This window comes from Pelodiscus sinensis, chromosome 10 (assembly GCF_052426305.1).
Source record: "Pelodiscus sinensis isolate ZL-2025 chromosome 10, ASM5242630v1, whole genome shotgun sequence".
Lineage (NCBI taxonomy): Eukaryota > Metazoa > Chordata > Testudines > Trionychidae > Pelodiscus > Pelodiscus sinensis.
This window is the reverse complement of record NC_143061.1, coordinates 11,681,553-11,700,753: the sequence shown is the minus strand read 5'-3', so window position 1 is coordinate 11,700,753 and position 19,201 is coordinate 11,681,553. Positions and strand designations below refer to the sequence as shown.

The window sequence follows — 19,201 nt, the reverse complement described above, 5'->3', positions numbered from 1 at the left end:
CTAGGGCATTGGCATGGCACTTTTTGTAACTGTCATTGTTTATCATATACAGCGCACAAATGCCCTGCATTCATAAACCTCTTCATCCTTCAATCACCATTCCAGAGGACATGCTTCCATGCTGCTGATTGGTTTTTTTTAAAAAGTTCTAATTAAATTGGTGTCTGATTTGTGGTGGTAAATTTGTGTCACTGTGTCAGAGGCGGTAGTGCAGAGGCGGGTGCTGATATGCATGGGGAGCTACCTTGAAAGCTGACTCCCTGCAAACATGGTCTCCTGCCTGCCTCCCCCCTCACACGTGTAAATGTGAAATCTCTGAAAATTTTAGTGATTACACATTTCCGAAAATAAACGCATTGTAAAATCCCAAATGCGGGCATGTCACAACACTGCTGTTTTTAATGCTTTTTGAAAGAAATTCACCTTGCTGCAAGAATGAGGCCATCTTCTACAAAGATGCAAATGAACTTAAGAGTGTGGACATGAAACTTTATGCACAAGGAGGGCAGCAATAAATAGTGGATAAATACTGATTATAGAATCATAGTGTTGGAAGAGACCTCAGGAGGTTGATTCTAATCCCCTACTAAAAGCAGGACCAACCTAACTAAATCATATTAGCCAGGACATTGTCAAGCCTTGACTTAAAAACCTCCTAGGGATAGAAATTCCACCATTTCCCTAGGTAGCACCCATTACAGTGCTTCATCCTCCTAGTGAAATAGTTTTTCTTCTAATATCCAACCTAGACCTGCCCCACTGCAACTCCCCCATTGCTCCTTATTCTGTCATCTGTCACCACCAAGAACTGCCTCTTTTCATCCTCTTTGGAAGCACCCTTCAGGTAGTAGGCTACTATCAAATCCCCCCTCACTCTTCTCTTGGAGATACCTGGAGATGAGGAGGCTTTTTTGCAAGGTATCATTGTTCTTGTGAAAATTATTGTGTAGGCTTGCTTTTGTGGTGAGGCAAATCAGCATTTAACTTTGAGCCTGTACTGTTATTAGTGTGTTTGTGGTTTTTGGTTATCATTTAACAATGTTTAGCTTGCAAAGCACTAACCTAACTTTTGACCACAAACTTTTTATAACAGATTTCTACTTGTGCTATTACTGCTGACTGTGGAAATTCCATGATGCTGAGAGAGCTGTGGGAGGATGAAAATACAGATTTTTAAAAATCTGCTTTGGCTACCCCTCTTAAGACTTTTAAGTCATAAAATTGTTAACATGCAAAACACCCAATCCTATTTCTGGTGTACAAACTGTTTCTATAAGTGAATTCCTAGTTCAGTAGCTGTAGTCCTCGTGAAAGGAATAATGGCTGCAAGTGAAGTTGGAAGTTTCCCTCTGAATCTGTCAGCTTTTAAATGAGACATTAAAAGAGACTTTAACTGAGTACCAGGTTTCACTAACATCTTTGCATGGCTCAGGCATTAATAAAACTACTTGTTGTATTGAGGAAGTAAATAGGAAATAAAATAGGAAAATGCTGTTCCATTCTATTTGTGGAAAACATTTGTATCAGTCAATTACAGCTATTGGGCTTGCACATAAATTTAATTCTGGAACTTGTAAAGGGCATATGTTCAAGTGAAAACTGAGAGCTCTGCTGCCACTTGCAATGGCATAATTACAAAGATTTTGTCATGTTTCAGTACATATTGTTATAAACCAGTAATATTTAGAAATGAGATGTTACACATATTTGCATTGGTCGAAGAACCCAATGACGCACATGTTCACAGCTCCTAAAACTAAGCTGTTAAGTGAATTTGTTTTTAAGAAAATAGGTTTGGCTTTCATAAAATAGTTCCACTGCAGTGCTTCAAAAAACAACTGTAAATGAGTAGTCATAGCTTGCATAAATATTACCTTGTCCTGTAATGCAGCTACTTCTAGTGTATGCGCAATGTGCCTCAGGTGGCACATGACAAGGATTCATTACTGCATTTGATCTGCTGGTTGAATTATTAGCCTCCCCAGGCTGTGTATTGAAGGGGAATATGGTGTGAAAACTTAATCATGCCACCATTGTATTACAATTGCTTAGTCCTAATGTAGTAAAATTATCCTAACAACATTTTTGTTTTTTTCTTAAGCATGGGTTGAAATGTACTGGTGTAGCAATCCTTTCTCATCAGGCGGCTGGGGGAGGGGGAAGATCCGGGACTGCTTACCCCCAAAGAAGGGGTTTGATGAGCATGGTAAGCAGGGGGCACAGCCCCCTTGTTCGGTTGTTTTTGTGGTTTTTTTTTAATAATGTCTTGCAGTGAAACTTGGTCTACAATTAGAATCCTCTTACTCAAAGCCCTAAAACTGATTGAATTTCATTTTCATAGTTTTGTGAGGTGTTCTGTGCTAAGTTTCACCAAGTTGGGAATAGTCAGTATTTTCTTATTTTTGCCTTTATACTTAATGTATTTACTATTAAACTGCTATATATAAGGTGAAAAATAAATTTATCCCAAAGTTGTCTGTCTCCAACTTTCATTTTATGGCATTCAAGGCAGGGAGATAAAATCCAATTCAAAAGCTTCAAATATTGATTAGGGTTTTAGCTTGGTTATGTGGTTAGACAGAAGAGCTCAGGATTTATCATGCATGCAGAATTAAATGTAGGCTCCTATTCAGGTGTTGTACATTATCCCACTCTATCCCATTCTGCATCGCATGTACAACCTTCTAATCTGAAGGTAGTGGCACTTTCAGCCAGGGGCTGGTTTATCTGTAGATTAAAGCTAAAGTGAGGCTTTCAGTAATGACTTTAATCTCCCCACTTTGCAGGCTAAATAATTTGACTTCTAATGGTCCTTGGATGCCTTCTCACCTTTCCTCTTATGTTCCCAGGATAGCCAGCTCACCAGGAAAGAATCAGAGTGGCTCAGCTTACTCCATTTTTTTTATCTAGTTTGACCTCTTGTGTAACACAAGCCGTAGAATTTCACCCAGTAATCTGTACATCACATCGATTTATTTTGTTTTTTTTAGAAAGACCTCCAGTCTTGATTTTTAAGTGATAGAGAATCCACCTGAACTATTGGTAAATTTATTGCAATGGTTAATTACACTTACTGTTAAACTCATGCTACAGATAAGGTGAAAAATGACCTACCTTTATCTTTTAGCCTTTGGATCATATTATGATTTGATAAATTAAAGAACCTTTTACTGTCTGACATCTTCTCCCCATTTAAGATTCTATTTAGTGTAGCCCACTGTTTATCTACCTCTTTTTTTTGGGACTGCTACTCAAAACTCCACTGCCAGTGTGGTGAGGACCCAGTCACAGGAAGGCTGTTATGTTACCCTGGGACACAGTAACGATTAATTTAAAACCTAATTGGACACACCCTGACTTGTAATGAAGTCAGGTAAATATCCCAAGTCCCAGAAGAAGGGATCACCTGAGGCTGATTACTCGTGGCCCTATCTATCACTGGCGCGTGGTTTTCCAAATAAAACTCCGAGTCTCAATTTGGGGCCAAACCATATATTATAAATTTAAAAGACAGAACAGCATATAACAATAACTCTGTACTCCTCTCTAACCCCGAATACAAAGTAGATAGTAAAGACCCCTAAACAATAGGACTATACATTACATTCACGTGGCCTAGAACAGCTGAGGTGCTCATGACCTCTATGCCTGGACTAGTTGCAAGCCGTGGCAGAGGAACAGTGAGGAGATCCCTCAATGTCACTACATAGTCCTGTATTTTGTTTCAACTTCAGGATCAGACCCTCTGGTTTGATGATGGATGGGATATGGACTATAAGTCGAAGGCCTTCCGCTCTCCGGTAATAATCCAATGGGATCCAAATGGTTTTCACCCAGGAATTCTCCACAGGCATAAAAACCCAAAAATAGAACCCACCACACTCTCACAAACGCTACACTGACTAAGCTCACCCTCTCCCATTCTGTCACTCATTCTACCATTTACACTACCACAGAGAGACATTCTACAGAACCAAACGCAATCAGGAACCCAACAAGAAAAAGGGAACCCGAACCTCTATTGAACCGGGGTATTTAAGCACTCTCTGGCGGGAAAATTCCAGAGGTGCTGAGTGCACTCTTTTGCGGGTGGGGTGCATAACATTTTGAACCGTGTGCAGAGCAATTTGGGTCGTGTGCACAACATTTGGTACGGAGTGCAAAGGATTAGAATGGGGTGCAAAGCAGTAGTACCATGTGCAACTCAGAAAGGCGGGAAACTTTCAACTGGCAAACTTCCTTAGTTTGAACTAAGATAGATGTTCGAACCAACTGCCTTAGTCTGATTTAATCAGGACTCATAACACACTACTTCACCATTTCCCATCAACACAACCAATAAACATATAAACTGAGGTAACAGTTACTTCAGAAATCTTGTTAGTCTTTAAAGTGCTACATTGTCCTGCATTTTGCTTCAGAAATATGAATTCCTTGAGGGCCTGGCACTCCCCTGACACTATGGGAGCTATCTGACCCATTGAGGAGTGCACAGCAAGTTTCATAACTTGCTAGAACTGCTTGACAGCACTTCTGAAATTCCCAGCTGAGTCTTGTCATCTTTCATTTCCATTCATGGCAAAGGACAATCCCTCAGGAGAACCTACAATATCATGAAGAGACTGAAAGCATAGAAGAAGGAATAACTGCTAGTTGCTTCAGTTTCTTATAGTCTTTCACTTACTGTGGATCACCCTTGTTAAGAGAGGGTACAAGAAGTCTTATCCTTTCGCTTTCACCACTTTTGCAAGAGAAGCAAACTTCATTCTAGGATGTATTACCTAGGGATGTGAAGGACTAGTTGACTATCCGATAAGCAAATACTTATCAGATAGTCAACAAGCTTGTTGACTAGTCACTCCCTCTCCTCCTCCCCCCTTTTCTGCCTCAATCATAAAGAGGCGGTAAGGGGGGAAGAAGAGGGTACTTTAAAGTGGCAGCATTTCAAAGAGGGAGCATTGCCAGGAGCCTGGGATCAGCTAATAACTCCCCAGCTGATCGTGGGCTCCATGCAGGGCTGCCACTTTGAAACACTGGGAGGAAGCCTGACACGGGGCTGCGCAGCATTTCAAAGCAGCAGCAGCACTGCATGGAGCCCAGTCTCAGCAGGGAGTCCCCAGCTGATCCAGTGATAAGTAACTAAGCTAGCTGGGCTCCACATGGCCCTTTCACCTTCAAAGGTGGAATTGCCCTGTCGAATAGTTGATGCAAAATGCATTGACTATTCAGTTAGTCAGTTACCCACAATTTAACATCCTTGGTATTACCAGGAAAAATAATTCTTCTGCTCTATTCTGTACTGATTAGGCATCAATTGAAGTATTGTGTCCAGTTCTGGGTACCACATTCCAGAAAAGATGTGGACAAATTGGAGAAGGCCCAGAAAAGAACAGCAAAAATGATTACATGTCTAGAAAACATGATTTATGAGAGAAGATTGAGATAGGGGGAGGTTTGTTTACTCTGGAGAAGAGAAGATTGTGGGGACATAAAAGGCTGTTATAAGGAGGGAGGAAAATTTGTTGTCTTTAGCCTCTGAATATAGGACAAGAAGCAATGGACTTAAATTGCAGTGAGGGTGGCTTAGGTTTGACACTTGGGAAGTTTTTCCCTAGTGTCCAAGTAGTTAAGTACTGGAATAAATTGCCTAGGTGAAATTTCAATCAAGATTTTTATTTAAGAGGTATTTGTCTAACCTGCTATCACCTAGAGTAGACCAACCCTGATATTTAGCTCTGCCTTGAGTGCAGGGGACTGGACTAGATGGCCTCTTGAAGTCCCTTCTAGTTGTATTCTCCAGAGCAGGGGCCTTCTGAGTGTCTTTGTTTCTGAACTCCCCTTGACACTGAACCCAGCTGCAGTGAATAGGTAAAGTGGTGGTAACTACTAACACTCTGCTGTGGAGAGTCACTCTTGGCTGCTTCAGAATCGAGGGCTATGCTCCCAGATGTCCAGAGAACACTAGTGCATCACAAGAAAGGGCAGGAACTTGGCTGTGTTGTATGGCTATTTATGCCCAAGTGAAGCTAGCTTAGTTACTTACCACTAGATTAACTGTGTATACACAGTGTATACACGTGGGACAAAAATGCCTGGGTTCATGTTTTTCCCCCAAATTAATTTTTGAGTTCTGTTTGTAGATACTGCATAAAGTGCTGTGTGAAATAAAATCCACAAAACACTTACAACTTGAACTTTCTTTCTAATCACTTTTCTTTTTCTTTTCACTCTGGGTGCCAGCATTTTCTGCTTTGAAAGACTGTGTTTACTGTCTGGATTCCAAAATCTCAGGAAGGGTAAAAAAAAATTTAGAAGGGAAAAATATAAGCAAACAACTTCATCATAGCCATAGATTATATTTTAGTTTCTTCTTTGGCAACCATGCCAATTAGTTTTAGACAAAACAAACTCAGAAATAAACCCTCATTCCCATCACCATGCCTTACTGTTTCCAAAAGGGCAGAGAATTGCCCCTTTTTTTCCATAGACAAAAAATTAAGCTCTCTACTTTACAGTACTGTCCCAGCATGCCTTTATCACTGCGTTATCCTCTGTGCTCTCATTTAAATGTTCATGTCCCCATTATAAAAGCGTAAAAACTCAGACCCATAAGCAGGCAGGAAACATGATAGTTTTATTTTTACATCTGCAAAGGTGCTTGCTATTGTTTCCTTTGTTTCTTCAGCACTGCAGACTTGCCCTAACAGCTTGAAAAAACTCCAGTGCTTGCTCACCTCACTTAACATGTTTATAGATATAGCAGAGCACTGTCAGCCAGAGCCCAGCCACAATGGAGCAGGGCTCTTAAACTTTGAAAGGGAAACTAACTAGAAGAAAATGTCTGAGAGAAAAAAGCAGGAGTTCCAACCTTTTGCTTACTCTTTGGAGTCCTTTTAGGAAAAGCACGGTTACAGAGGTGGGGAAAAGAGGTAATCTAAAATTCTAACAGCCTCTTTCCTAGGACCCTCTTCCTTCTGTCCCTGAAACAATGAGTGTGTATAGTGACAAATGTAAGTGCCTTTAAAAAACACACACCACACATGAGCAGGCCTCACTGCCCTAGAACCTCAGACTTCCTCATCTTACTGGCTGTTTTGTACCTATCTTCACAGTTTCAGGCTCCAGGTACATTGGGCTTCAGACAGAGTTGAGGAACACTGTTCTTATCAATTTAAACATAGTCTTTTGCTTAACTGATTTATATTGTGCTTTGACATACAGGATGTAAAGGGTTAACCAGTTACTTGGTAAGCAGGCACTTTATCAGCATGCTTACTGAGTTAGCTGGAAGTGGCATGGTATGGCCCCCTTCTGTGGTATTGTGGCTAACAAGTTAAATATTCCATTTAACCAGTCAACTTTTAAACCAGGATTTTACATCCCTTTGTTGCATATATATTGGCATAAAAGAGACTTTTAATTCTCTGTTGTTGCAGCTTTACCTCTAGTACCAATAGTGGAAGGCTTGGAGGTTGTGGTTTTTGTTTAAACAATGATCTGAGCAAGACTAGACAACCATTTCAGCAGGGTCCCTATACCTCCCAAACCCTCTCGTTTACTACTGTATGCTGTTTGCAGCCATACAAGAATGCATGGGAAACTTTATTTGCATAACTTGTCAAATGGATGAAATGAAAAGTACAAAGACATGAGGAAGTTCTTTAAATGTAGTGCAACAAAAATAATTTTACCATCAACAGTGTTAAAGCAGAGGACAACTTCAAGTCTTTCTGTTAGATGCTTAGTCTTTGTATTCTAGAAAAATACCAGCAGCCAGGCCGGAAGAACAAAGAGTATCACTGAAAATATCTAAACTGAAGGCCGTTTTACTGTCACCACAGAGCAGATTTGGATAGCAGCAAAAGCAGACACTGACCATGCTGCCAACTCTCATTGTGCTAGGTTTTGGAGTGACTGATGTGACTTAAGGGAAGAAAACATTTTGTTCTGTAGTCCGGGCAGTTTGAAATTTCTGAGGCCTGACATACTGGCACCAATGGATAAAAGCTTTACATCCTGAAGAGCGAGTAATATTTTTCCCTTGGGAAAGCAACTCTTGTTTCTCCCAGAATTTTGCTTTTGGGGAATCTTTTGTTGAAAAACTTTGGTTAGTGTTGAGAGTGGGATAATGAAGTCTGTATGGTGGTCTATATGGTGGTCTAATCCTGAGAACAGTGTAAACCAGTGATGGGCAGCCAAGGCTAGCTAATAGCCCTACTTCATCTCAGTAGGCCACAAGATTGTCGTAACTAAGACAGTCTCCCAGGATAAAGTAGTATAGCTACTTTAGAATTTGTGTACCTAGAATTTGTGAAGTGTGCCACCTGAACCATAGCAGTCCTTCAATTGTAAGAGCTTTGTGCTCTCTGCATCCAGTCAAAGTTGCATGCAAGCAGCAGGCACCTTGTTCATATGCACTTACTTTACATACCTGTCCCTCGAGTAAAACCAGTAAGGATGGACGGAAACCACCAGAATCTGGCAACCCTGCATGTGCAATGTTGAAAAAATGTCTTATGGGCCACACATAGAACCCTGATGAGGCCGTATGTGGCCGCTGGCGTAAACGTTTTTTGGCGTATGTTTCATATGGAGGAATAAGGGTTTGGTCAATTATGATTATAGGAGGTTTTTTGTTTTTGTGGATTGTGTGCATGAATTTGTAACTGGGAAGAAATCTGTATAAAAGTCATAGTGGGATGCATATCAAACAAAATAATTGTTATAGGAAGCTGTTCAAGCCTGTGTTATCAAAGCAATTTAATGAATTCTCTTCTTGCAATAAGAGAAGCTAGCTGATTTGAATATTTGGAAATGTAACCTGTTTTACTGAATGGTTCATTTATCTGTAAGGATAAGATAATGGAAGTGAAATGTGTGAGTGACAGTTTGCATATTGGATTTCAAAGGATTAGGGAATATTGCATGCATTTAGTGTTGCAAATGTGTTCAGTTTGATTCATAATTATTAAACTGTAATGTCATTTTACAAACAGAAACACTGTTTTTAATTTAGCAGATCACCACATCAACAGTTAATGTATGGAGCTGCTTTTGTCTTTCCTGGTTAGGTCCTACTGCTTGCTTCCTTTTGCAAGAGAGAGGCTCTTAAAGGAAGGATGTTGGGTGAACTTTTGGGCCTACAAAGTAGTATGCTAGTTAGTGAATATTATAGGATTTCACCTTGCAAAATCTGAACTGTAGTGGTACTTTTTGCATTGGTGACAAGCAACTTTCAGGATAAAGGAAAGGTGATGGGAAGGAAGTAGTCTTCTCCTTCCTCTTCCCCCAAAACCTGGTCAGTGGATTTGGACAGTGAATCTTCAGCCTGCTTTTGGGGAAACACAGATATGTTGATTCTTGATACAAGTTTAGCTTCTCCCAAAGAAGAGTCCATTACTTCGATAACATCCAGAGTTGAAAAAATTCCAGTTAATGTAACTGTTAATTGTAACTTATATTCCTTGATTACCAACACTGACAATTTTAATTTTTTTTTACCATAGACCATGCAGATGAGAATTTCATGAGTAGCCTTGATGTTGGGTAAATTGAATCTGTGGTTCTGTCACATCTGCAAAAGGAAATATGCCATTGAGACCATGCGCATGTTTCTACCTTGGAAACATGGAAGAGCATGTTTCTCTTTGGGTTTAAGGCTGCATCCATTCTTTAGAATCATTTGGTTTTGGTGGCACAGCCAAAACACAGATTCATTTAGTCATTGCTTCCATGACTAAATTTAGGTCCCAAGATGTGAACCCTCTGTAATGGAGGAGTCATTAGAGGGCCACTGTAAGGACTGTTTTGATGTCCTGACAGCCAGCTATTGCGTTTTGTTATTGCTAGGACCGATTTGATAGTGCATAAACTTTAAAAACTATATATTTTTAGACCGAGAGAGACCATCCTGAAGAAATTCTACAGCTTGAGTTGCTGTAACATGATTGGGGCTAGTCTCTGCCCACACCAATAGTTGAATTTGAACCTAATCAATTGATTTATCTAGTAACTTTGTTTTAGCCTCTTTAGCTACCTGATATTAGAACAAATCTTAAGCTTGCTTGACTCTGATTTATTAACTAGCTCCTGAAATAGTTTCTCTTTCCTGAAAGAATGTTTTGGTGAAAGCACTAAAAGATCTGAACCACAGCCACCTTTACTTCTGGGAAGACATGGAAATTATTGCAAGCAGTTAAAAGCTTTTGGGTGGTCCATTATTATATCCTGGGCAGGATCTCATGTATTAGATTTTTGCAGTTGTGGGATTTAGCAAAGGTTTAATCTCTTGTATAGAACTCTGCTATAGAATTTTTAGCTTTAACATTAACATCACATTTATTGCAGTTGGGGTTGTGAAGAATATAAAATAAGAATGGTCGTATTGTATCAGACTCAAGGCCTGTTTTGTGTGGGTAGACTTTAACCAGTTGGTTTAAGCAAAAATCATCTCTGGATAGACTTTCTGATTAGCGCTTCTCAGCCCAGTGCAATTTGGGTGGTGAGGCTGTTCTAGAGCTGCAGACTCTGGGAGCTGGTCCAGGAATTCAGGTTCTCAACTTCATAGCTGAGACCCCTTGTTTGAGCTAGGATTTTCAGGGCTTCCAGGTTCCCTGCTTTGTGTCTGAAAGCAGAAGTGCAGTTGGTGGAACCAAGCTACCTAGATCTTTCAGGATGTTAGTTAGAAATAAGGGCTATAGAAGCCCTTAGGTTGCTGGGCTTCCCAAGAGGTCCAGCAAGAGCCTGGGCTGAGTGTTAGGCTTCCTGGTCTGTGGCTGCAATGTAGTGGGGAGCCTAGCAATGAGAACCCTAGTAGGTTCATTATGGTGGAGCTATCGGTCCTAGAACACAGGCCCTCTGGTATGTTTCCATTGACAAAAGTTAAGTCAAATCTGTAATAGGTTCACTGAAACGTCTTTCTTCATCAAATCAGTGTTTTCTGTTGAAACAAAGTTTAATTAGACAACATAGCTCCACTATTGATCTTTTTCTCCCTTATTTGTTTAAATGTTCTATGGCAACGGGGTAGCCTGTCACAAACAGTCTTTTATCTGCTGCTTATCTTTTGGCAGAGATTCCTGCAAGTTTCAGAAAGTTGTGGTTTCCTTTGATCAGATCACGTCTCCTGCCTGATGAGAGTTTGAGTGGGTTTCATAATCCTTGAGGTTCACTTTGGATATAACTGTTCCATGTGTTCCTGCTATTCTGTAATCCTTTTGGAATCTCTGTCTTGTGGACCTCAACTGAAAGACTTAGTTTCTACAGGAATTCTTGCTTTTGAGGAAAGAAGTGCCTAAGGAATGAATAACAGAAAACTTTACAAAGCCCTCACATGAATGTTCATGACAAAAATTAGGCCAGGAGTCTTGGTTAACAGTATACCACAGTTTGACTAAAGCTGGGCAAATGACTGTTTTTTCAATTTTCTGATGGTTTTGAAAAGTTTAAAAGATCTATTTTCTGGTCAGATGAAATATCACATTTAGCTATTTTAAAACGTTAAACAAGACTGAAGTACATTTTGAAAAGTTCAGAATGGAAAAATCAGAAATATCTAAATGGAATGTTTAGTCTGGTTGGGAGGTTAGGTTCTTCCCTCCCTAATAAAAACATATCAGCAAAACTTACTTGAATTAACGAAATATTTTGGTGTTGCCAAATGTTCCATTTTCACCAAAAAAGATTTCAGCTGAAAATTTCATCCAGCTAAACCTTATGATGAAACATTTTATTGAATACAAATTCACAGTTAAGATAGCCAAACTACTTTAATTCTGCCCTTATTGCAGTGTCCTGAGAAAAATGGGACTATCTTATAAGAATATCCTGTTCTGGATAGATATAGTAGAATCTCAGAGTTACAAATGCCTTGGGAATGGAGGTTGTTCATAACTGAACAAAACATTATAATTGTTCTTTTAAAAGCTTGACTGAACAGTGACTTAATACTGCTTTGAAATTGTGCGAAAGAAAAATGTTTTTAAAACCATCTTAATTTAAATGAAACATGCACAGAAAACTTAACTTTCTCTTTACTTTTTTAGTAGTTCTGTATTGTATTTGCTTTTTTTCTCCTCTGCTACTGCCTGATTGCTTGCTTCAATTTCCAAAAAAGGTGTATGGTTGACTAGTCAGTTTTTAACTCTGAGGCTATACCATATAAGATAACAAAAGCTAGAATGCATCACTCTGCATTTTGGGTCTTCTTGATGGTCATTTCTAGATCACCGGAAAGTAGATGACACAGATAATCAATTTGAAAAATACTATAAGTATAGCATATCTCCTAGAATTGGAAAAATGTGTGTATATATATATCAAACAGGAAAGTGTGGGACTTTTTTTTTAACTACTCAATAAGCAGAGGAACAAAGATAGAAGTTAAATGCATACTCACATTACTGTTATAATTTTGGGCACACCCTAAAATATAACTGTGCCTTAGAAATAATTGCAACAGGTGCTAGTGGGGAGAAAGAATTAAACTATACTGTGGTCCAGGAAGATGTAACCAGCCCAAAGAGTAAGAACATAAGAACGGCCATGCTGGGTCAGACCAAAAGTCCATCTAGCCCAGTATCCTGACTGCCGACAGTGGCCAATACCAGATGTCCCAGAGGGAGGAATCACAACAGGTAATCCTCACGTGATCCTTCCCCTGTTACCCATCTCCAGGTAGGTAGTTTAGTCAATGAGGGATGCTGTGAGTTTGGTTTGTGGGCTACTTGAAGTTTCTCAAAATTCTGGTGGAGGGGTGATTGTAATGATTTGGATGTGCTTATCCCTGCCCTTAATTGTGTCATGTAATACATATTCCAAAATAATTGGTTAGAGTATTATTCCTTGAGCTAGTTAAGAGCAAAATTGATTTCCTGTGTTCCAGGCAGCCTTCCAGTTTTCCCAAAACAGGACAAATGCAAGCTGCTAATTATACATTGAAAATGTAAACAGAAATCCTTTTTACTGTCCAAATACAATGCATGATGATATGCTTGCATGCACAGATGGAGTGAATGTGCTCATGGGAGTAATGTATGCACCAGTCCCGCCAATCGGTTTCTGGCTCCTATGATCAGAAGAGAAATGAAACCAAGCTGCTGTTAGAGTATGAATGTTTTCAGAGAGAGAGCACAGCAAGTAGGTCAATGGGCAACTCACCATTTTAGAACAATCACACTGACTATTTTAAGATTTGTTCTAGTAAATATTGTCTGTTTTATTTTTAAAAATTACTGTGGGCCTTCCAAAACTTGCTGAATTGTGTTATATTGTAATAAAAATGCATTTTTAAAAACTCATACACTTTTCAGCACTTTAATGTTTTTACAGAACTAGATCAGTCTGTTCAACAAAAAGTAACATCTGTAAACATGGGGGAATAGGATGATTTGGACATATCCATGTTTATCACTTGGTTAGCATATGTGGTCAGAAAACATGCTCTGAACATGTTAGAGACCCAAATTTCGATACTATTGGCTGTTTAGTTGTAATGTTATTTCCCCAATATTTGTCTTTTGACCTTATTGGTAAATAAAAAACACAAAACCTTTTGTGTTTCGATTTAACTGAGTACATGTTAGACAGCCATAATTTTGATAGTGTAGACTGGAGTCTTACTCTTCATTGACCAGGGACAAAAAATGACATGGGGAAACATATAATCATCCTATCACGTCATTGGTTGTATGACATACTCTTTTAATGAGTATAATTGCTTTCTTGCTTTCTTTTTTGGCTTTATACTTTTCATAATCTATTTATCTACTGCACTTTGGAACGTGAGAATTTCTTGCATCGTTATTGTAACGGACTTCCCCCACCCCCACCCATGCTTTATGAAATGGACTTATGAACACAAATGCACGTAACTCAAAAGTGCTTTGGACAAATTGTTCATGTAACCTATCAATCTTCATGTCTTAATCCACTGGATCTGTTTATCTTTGGTGTATGTATCGTTCTTGAGTGCAAATTTAGACAGATGGAGTGTGGAGTGCTTTATGGTTTTTAAATGTGTGAATGAAAGTCATCACAAGTGTTACCCTTAATGTTCCGATGACCAACTGTTAAACGATCACTTGTCTTTTTTAAGTCTTAGCAGTGGTTGGTCTGGGGAAGTCACATGTCCACCTCACTGGCCAGGTGACTTCCCATACAAAAAGAGAATCTTTAAACATAATAGGAAAGTAGGAGTCTTGTCTTTTTGCTGACTGGTGTGGCACACCCAAGGGAGGGAACCAGAGACCCCAAGGAAAAGGAGACTTCCCTGGTTTGGTAGGCTTCGCTGGGAAAGAAACCATTTTAGGGTGAGTTTGTAGTAAGTTTTTACTGAAGTTTTAGTATAGAAGTAGCTAAGCATTTTCTGTTATTTTGAGTTTGCTTCATGCTTTGCTATGCCTGTTATCGCTTATTACCACTTAAATCCTACTGCTTTTTTTTTTCTTTTATTTTCTATCTAACCCAAAATAATTACTTGCTACCTGGGGAAAGCAATCAGTGTGTACGTTTCCCATTCCATTGTTAAAGGGGGCTTACCTAAATAATTCAGTTGGGGTTTTGATCTCTTTTTGGGGAGTGGTATCCCAGGAGGCTGGGCCCAAAACTCCATTTTTCTTGGACCTGAAGGTCTGTACTGCTTCTCTGGGGCGGGGGTAGAGATTTCAGCTCAGTGCCTTGGCTGTGGGAAACCAGGGAGCTGGCCCAGCAAGACAAAGCAGTGAAAAGCTCCAGAGAGCAGCATGGCGAGTGGCAGTGGCCTTGTCAGCACCCTGGACATCACCCCCAAGAGGTCATCTGTGACCTTACCCCATCACAATTATTTCTTGTCATAAGAGACTGAAATACATTCTATAAAATGGCTTGTGACCTTGAGAATGGGAGAAGGGGGCATGGCTATAATAATCACAGTTGTGACCATGGTTCCCTCAAGTTTTTTCCCACCCCTGAGTGGAATGAATTTTGTAATGTGCATCAGTGTAGAGAACACATCACCTTCATATTGGTGCACATAACAAAAACCATATGATGGAAGTGAGGTCAAGCGTTATTTTTGTGGGAGGGGGCTCAGGCCTGGGGCAGAAGGGGTGTAATGTGTGGTGAGACCAGGGATTAGTAGTTGAGGCCAGGACAAAGGGTTGGAGTACAAGGGTTCTGAGGATGAAGGGTTTAGAGTGCAGGAGGGGGCTCTTGGCTGGGGTTTGGGAGCAAGGGGTTCAGAATACAGCATGGGGCTGTGGGTTGAGGCAGGAGTTTGGGGTGCAGGAAGGTGTAAGGGCTCTGGGGTGGCCCTGGAAGTGAGGAGTCTCCAGGTTTGGGAAGGGGCTTAGGGCTGGGGTTCAGGAGAAGGTACAGGCCCTGTACCAGGGGGATTGGCTTTAGGGTAGGGATGGGGATGAGGGGTTTGGAATGTAGGCGGTGGCTTCGGGTTGGGGACTATTTTTAATACAGATTGGAACTGTAAAGCATTGTCACCTGTAAGTTATAATTAGGCTATAATTTAATTATTGGGCTGTAATGAAATGGGGAATGAAGGCCGTTATTTAAATATTTCAAGCATAAATGGTTTAATAGAAAAAATTAATCCCCTTTATTTTTGCAAATCACTGTGTGCATATTGTCAGTTTGCCCCACATACATATATTGGTGTTGCTATTTAATTTTACCATTTAATTCATATTAATGTGGATTTTTTTTCCCCAGAACTTCCTTTGACATCAGACTTTGGGTTGCCTTCCTTCCTCTCATCCCTGGTAAAATTCAGTAATATTTTTATTCTATCCGAGTTTCATCTCTCTACGTGTGTAAAATAATGTTTCCTGTAGGACAATAGTGACATCACGTCCAGGGAGCTGGGGCTGGTGCACTGTAGCTTTTGCCTCTCCCCCAGCAGCTGCGGGGAGAGAGGTGGGGCTGGTGTGCCACAGCTTCAACCCACCCCCTCTTTCCTCCACTGCAGCAGGGGGGTGGAAGAGAGCCAATCCAGACCCAGCCTCGGCCCAGCAGCCAGGAGGAGGGAAGAGAGCAGGCCGAGGCTGCCATGCCTCAGCCCAGACCTCCGTGGTGGTTGGGGGGAGAGCTGGCGCTGTCTACCCCCAGAGAGGAAGGGAGTTGGTGATCGTAGCGCTCATGGGGCGCAACCCTCTAGTATATCATAAATGCTCTGATACTGTCACTTGGTTATGTAAGACTAACTAAAGCTGCTCTAATTCTAATGCCTTATATTTATTTAGGTTTCCCCTGTAGGAATCCGTGCTCAAGCCAGTTTCTGTTGTAAGGTAACCAAAAAATTAAGAAAATGCCTCCAAGACCATCATCTGGTGAACTATGGGGCATCCATTTAATGCCACCGAGGATCCTTGTAGAGTGTCTCCTACCTAACGGAATGATAGTGACTCTAGAATGCCTCCGTGAGGCCACACTACTGAATATCAAGCATGAACTCTTCAAAGAAGCAAGAAAATACCCTCTTTACCAGCTGCTTCAAGATGAATCTTCTTACATTTTTGTAAGTGTTACACAAGAAGCAGAAAGAGAAGAATTTTTTGATGAAACACGGCGGCTTTGCGACCTACGACTCTTTCAGCCTTTTCTAAAAGTCATTGAACCAGTAGGCAACAGAGAAGAAAAGATTCTTAATCGGGAAATTGGTAAGCTGTTCGGTGGTGGTGGTGGTGGTGGGTGTGTGTGTGTGTGTGTGTGTGTGTGTGTGTGTGTGTGTGTGTGTGTTTTTTTAAAAGCTTTCTGATTTACCTAGTTAATAATACGCTTCATCAGCTTGTCCTGTTCAAAATACAGGAAAAAGGAGTTGAAATGGGCATTCGAGTCTCATCAATTATAATTCATGGCCACCTTATAAAAATTGGAGGGTATGAGTATGGGTGTGTGTGTGTGTGTGTGTGTGTGTGTGTGTGTGTGTAATATATATGAGTAAAACCAGCACACTCTTATTGTATTAAGCAAATAAATTGGGATTTCAACTGCTGCAGGTTCCATTTTGGAGAGCTAGTAGGTTTTTACTAGCGGTGAAGGGAGAGAGATTTTTAAAGCAAAATGTCCATGGAAAGTGTTTAGGAAAAGGGAATGGATGTGGCTTGGGGTTTTTGCTGCTGTTGTTGTTTGCCTTTTATTAGTCTGCCAGAAATGGATGTGCAATATTATTTATTACTCACCTCAGATTGATTCTGAATCCTAATCATTCATCTGATAGTTGTTCCTGCTATTGATTGTCTCAATTTGTTTCAAGAAGTAGCATGGTAGGGAACTTTTGGTGTATCTATGTCCAAATAGAAAACTGATATTTCCGACTGTGAGGTGGAGACAGGGCTTGAAAAATTCATTTAGCTATGGTGAATGTGAAGTTGTCCCTAAAGACTTTTGCAGTCTTTCCTTTTAAAAGGAAAATTTTATAATCATGAAGGATGGAAGATAAACTTCTGGCCGTACAGTAATGACAAGCTACTATCTTTCTGAGTCTGTAAACAGAGAGATGAAAATATCTATCTTTTTGCATAATTTATATATGGCTTTTGTACTTGTGTAACTCTTATGTTAGGGATGTTAACTTTTAAAAAATGAAATAGTTATAGCCGTACAATCCCTAGTGTGGACCCAGTTATAAATGTAATGTTTACCAGTATAGTTTCCCCATTTTTTTTGTATGGGAATTAGCCATGTCGGTATAACTGCTGCATGTGTAGGGTTGCACTGTTTTATCTCTCTCAGTATCGTGAAAGCAGCACAACTTATGTGTGTAGACACGACACTAATTGCTTTGGAAAATCCTGCCCTGGGTCCTTTCAGTTGATTTCAAGGGTATTATTGCCATATAGTTCCAAACATGAGCAATGATATCCTTCTGCCAAATGCCACTGTAGCTGGATACTGATAGATTTACTTGGTTAAAGTGGATATTTTCCATTTGTTTTAGTTTCATACTTGTTAGTAGAATTTCAGATTATTAGAAGTTGTTTTTTGTTAAGTTTCACACTTAATGAAATCCTGGACTTGTCTTTCATTTTAACATCCTTACCATGTGTCTTAGGAGCCTAACTTTTAGGTTCCTATTTCTGAAAACTTTGAGGGTTTTTAGTGGTGGTTTTTATTTTATATAAAATTTAATGTATTGACGTTTTCACTGTGAACACTGAAGCAGTTTTGCTTTGAAATTACAAAGTTTTTATATGACCTGAGAAATTAATAAAACACAATTTGAGTCTCCAGTGCTGCAAATCCTTATACACATGCTTAGCTATTTTTCTTTTGCTTATGTATAGCAGTTTTGGAAAGTTCCTTATAAATTTTAATGCAGTTGTGTTAACATAGAGGGTGTGTCTAGACTACAGGGTTTTGTTGACAAAAGTGGACTTTTGTCGACAAAACTAAACCTGCGTCTACACTACCACTGAGTTCTGTCGACATAACGTCGACAGAACTCAGCAGTTTTGTCGACGCTGGTAAACCTCATTTTATGAGGAATAATGCCTTTTGTCGGCAGAGTTCTGTCAACAGAAGGCGCTATTGCATCTAAACTGTCCTTTGCGTCTACACTGCCATGTCGACAAAGCAGCTTGCTTTGTCGACAGAACTGAATGTAGTCTAGGCGCTCTTTGTCGACAGAAGCTTTGTCGACAAAAGCCTGTAGTCTAGACATACCCAGAGTGTCCAATTGGTTTTACAAAGCCTCAATCTGATTCAAATCAATTTTTAAAAAATGATTTAAATACAGGTTGAACTTCACTGGTCTGGCATGCTCGGAACCTGACTGATCCTGAACAAGAAAATTTGCTGGACCAGGGGAGGTCAATGTTGTCCCCTCTGTCACCAGCTGTGGGGCTGGCACTGACCGAATGGGAGGTAGAGGGGCACTTGGAAGAGTCAGAGAGGCTGTGGAGCCTTGCGGCTGGCTGCCCTGCCTCTTCCTCTGAGCACTGCTTCTCCAGCTCCCTCCCTTGCTGAGATGCCACAAATAGGCATTTGCAGAGCTCCAGAAGCTCTCGGAGGGTGGGGGAGAAATTTAGAAGCACGGAGTCCCCAGCTTTTCCCTGTGAGCGCTCCAGTCCCAGAGCATCCACAAATGCTGGACCATGGAAGTCTAGTTTATAGCGGTCTAACCTGTAATGATTATAAATGGTCTTGATTTAATTTTATTAAAAATGTTTAGAGCTCAACCATTTCCCCCCTCCCCCCCAATAACCGGCCC

The 19,201-nt window shown here is 40.2% G+C and overlaps 1 protein-coding gene across 1 annotated transcript in view; it reads left to right on the top strand.

The window, feature by feature from the left end:
* Positions 1-19,201, top strand: part of PIK3CA (phosphatidylinositol-4,5-bisphosphate 3-kinase catalytic subunit alpha) — a 67,521-nt gene that overhangs the window by 10,020 nt on the left and 38,300 nt on the right. Inside the window, exons 2-3 of the mRNA XM_075938017.2 lie at positions 15,703-15,752; positions 16,233-16,649. Of these exons, the coding sequence (XP_075794132.1) occupies positions 16,298-16,649 (352 nt within the window). The 5' untranslated portion in view covers positions 15,703-15,752; positions 16,233-16,297. The remainder of the gene's footprint in view (positions 1-15,702; positions 15,753-16,232; positions 16,650-19,201) is intronic.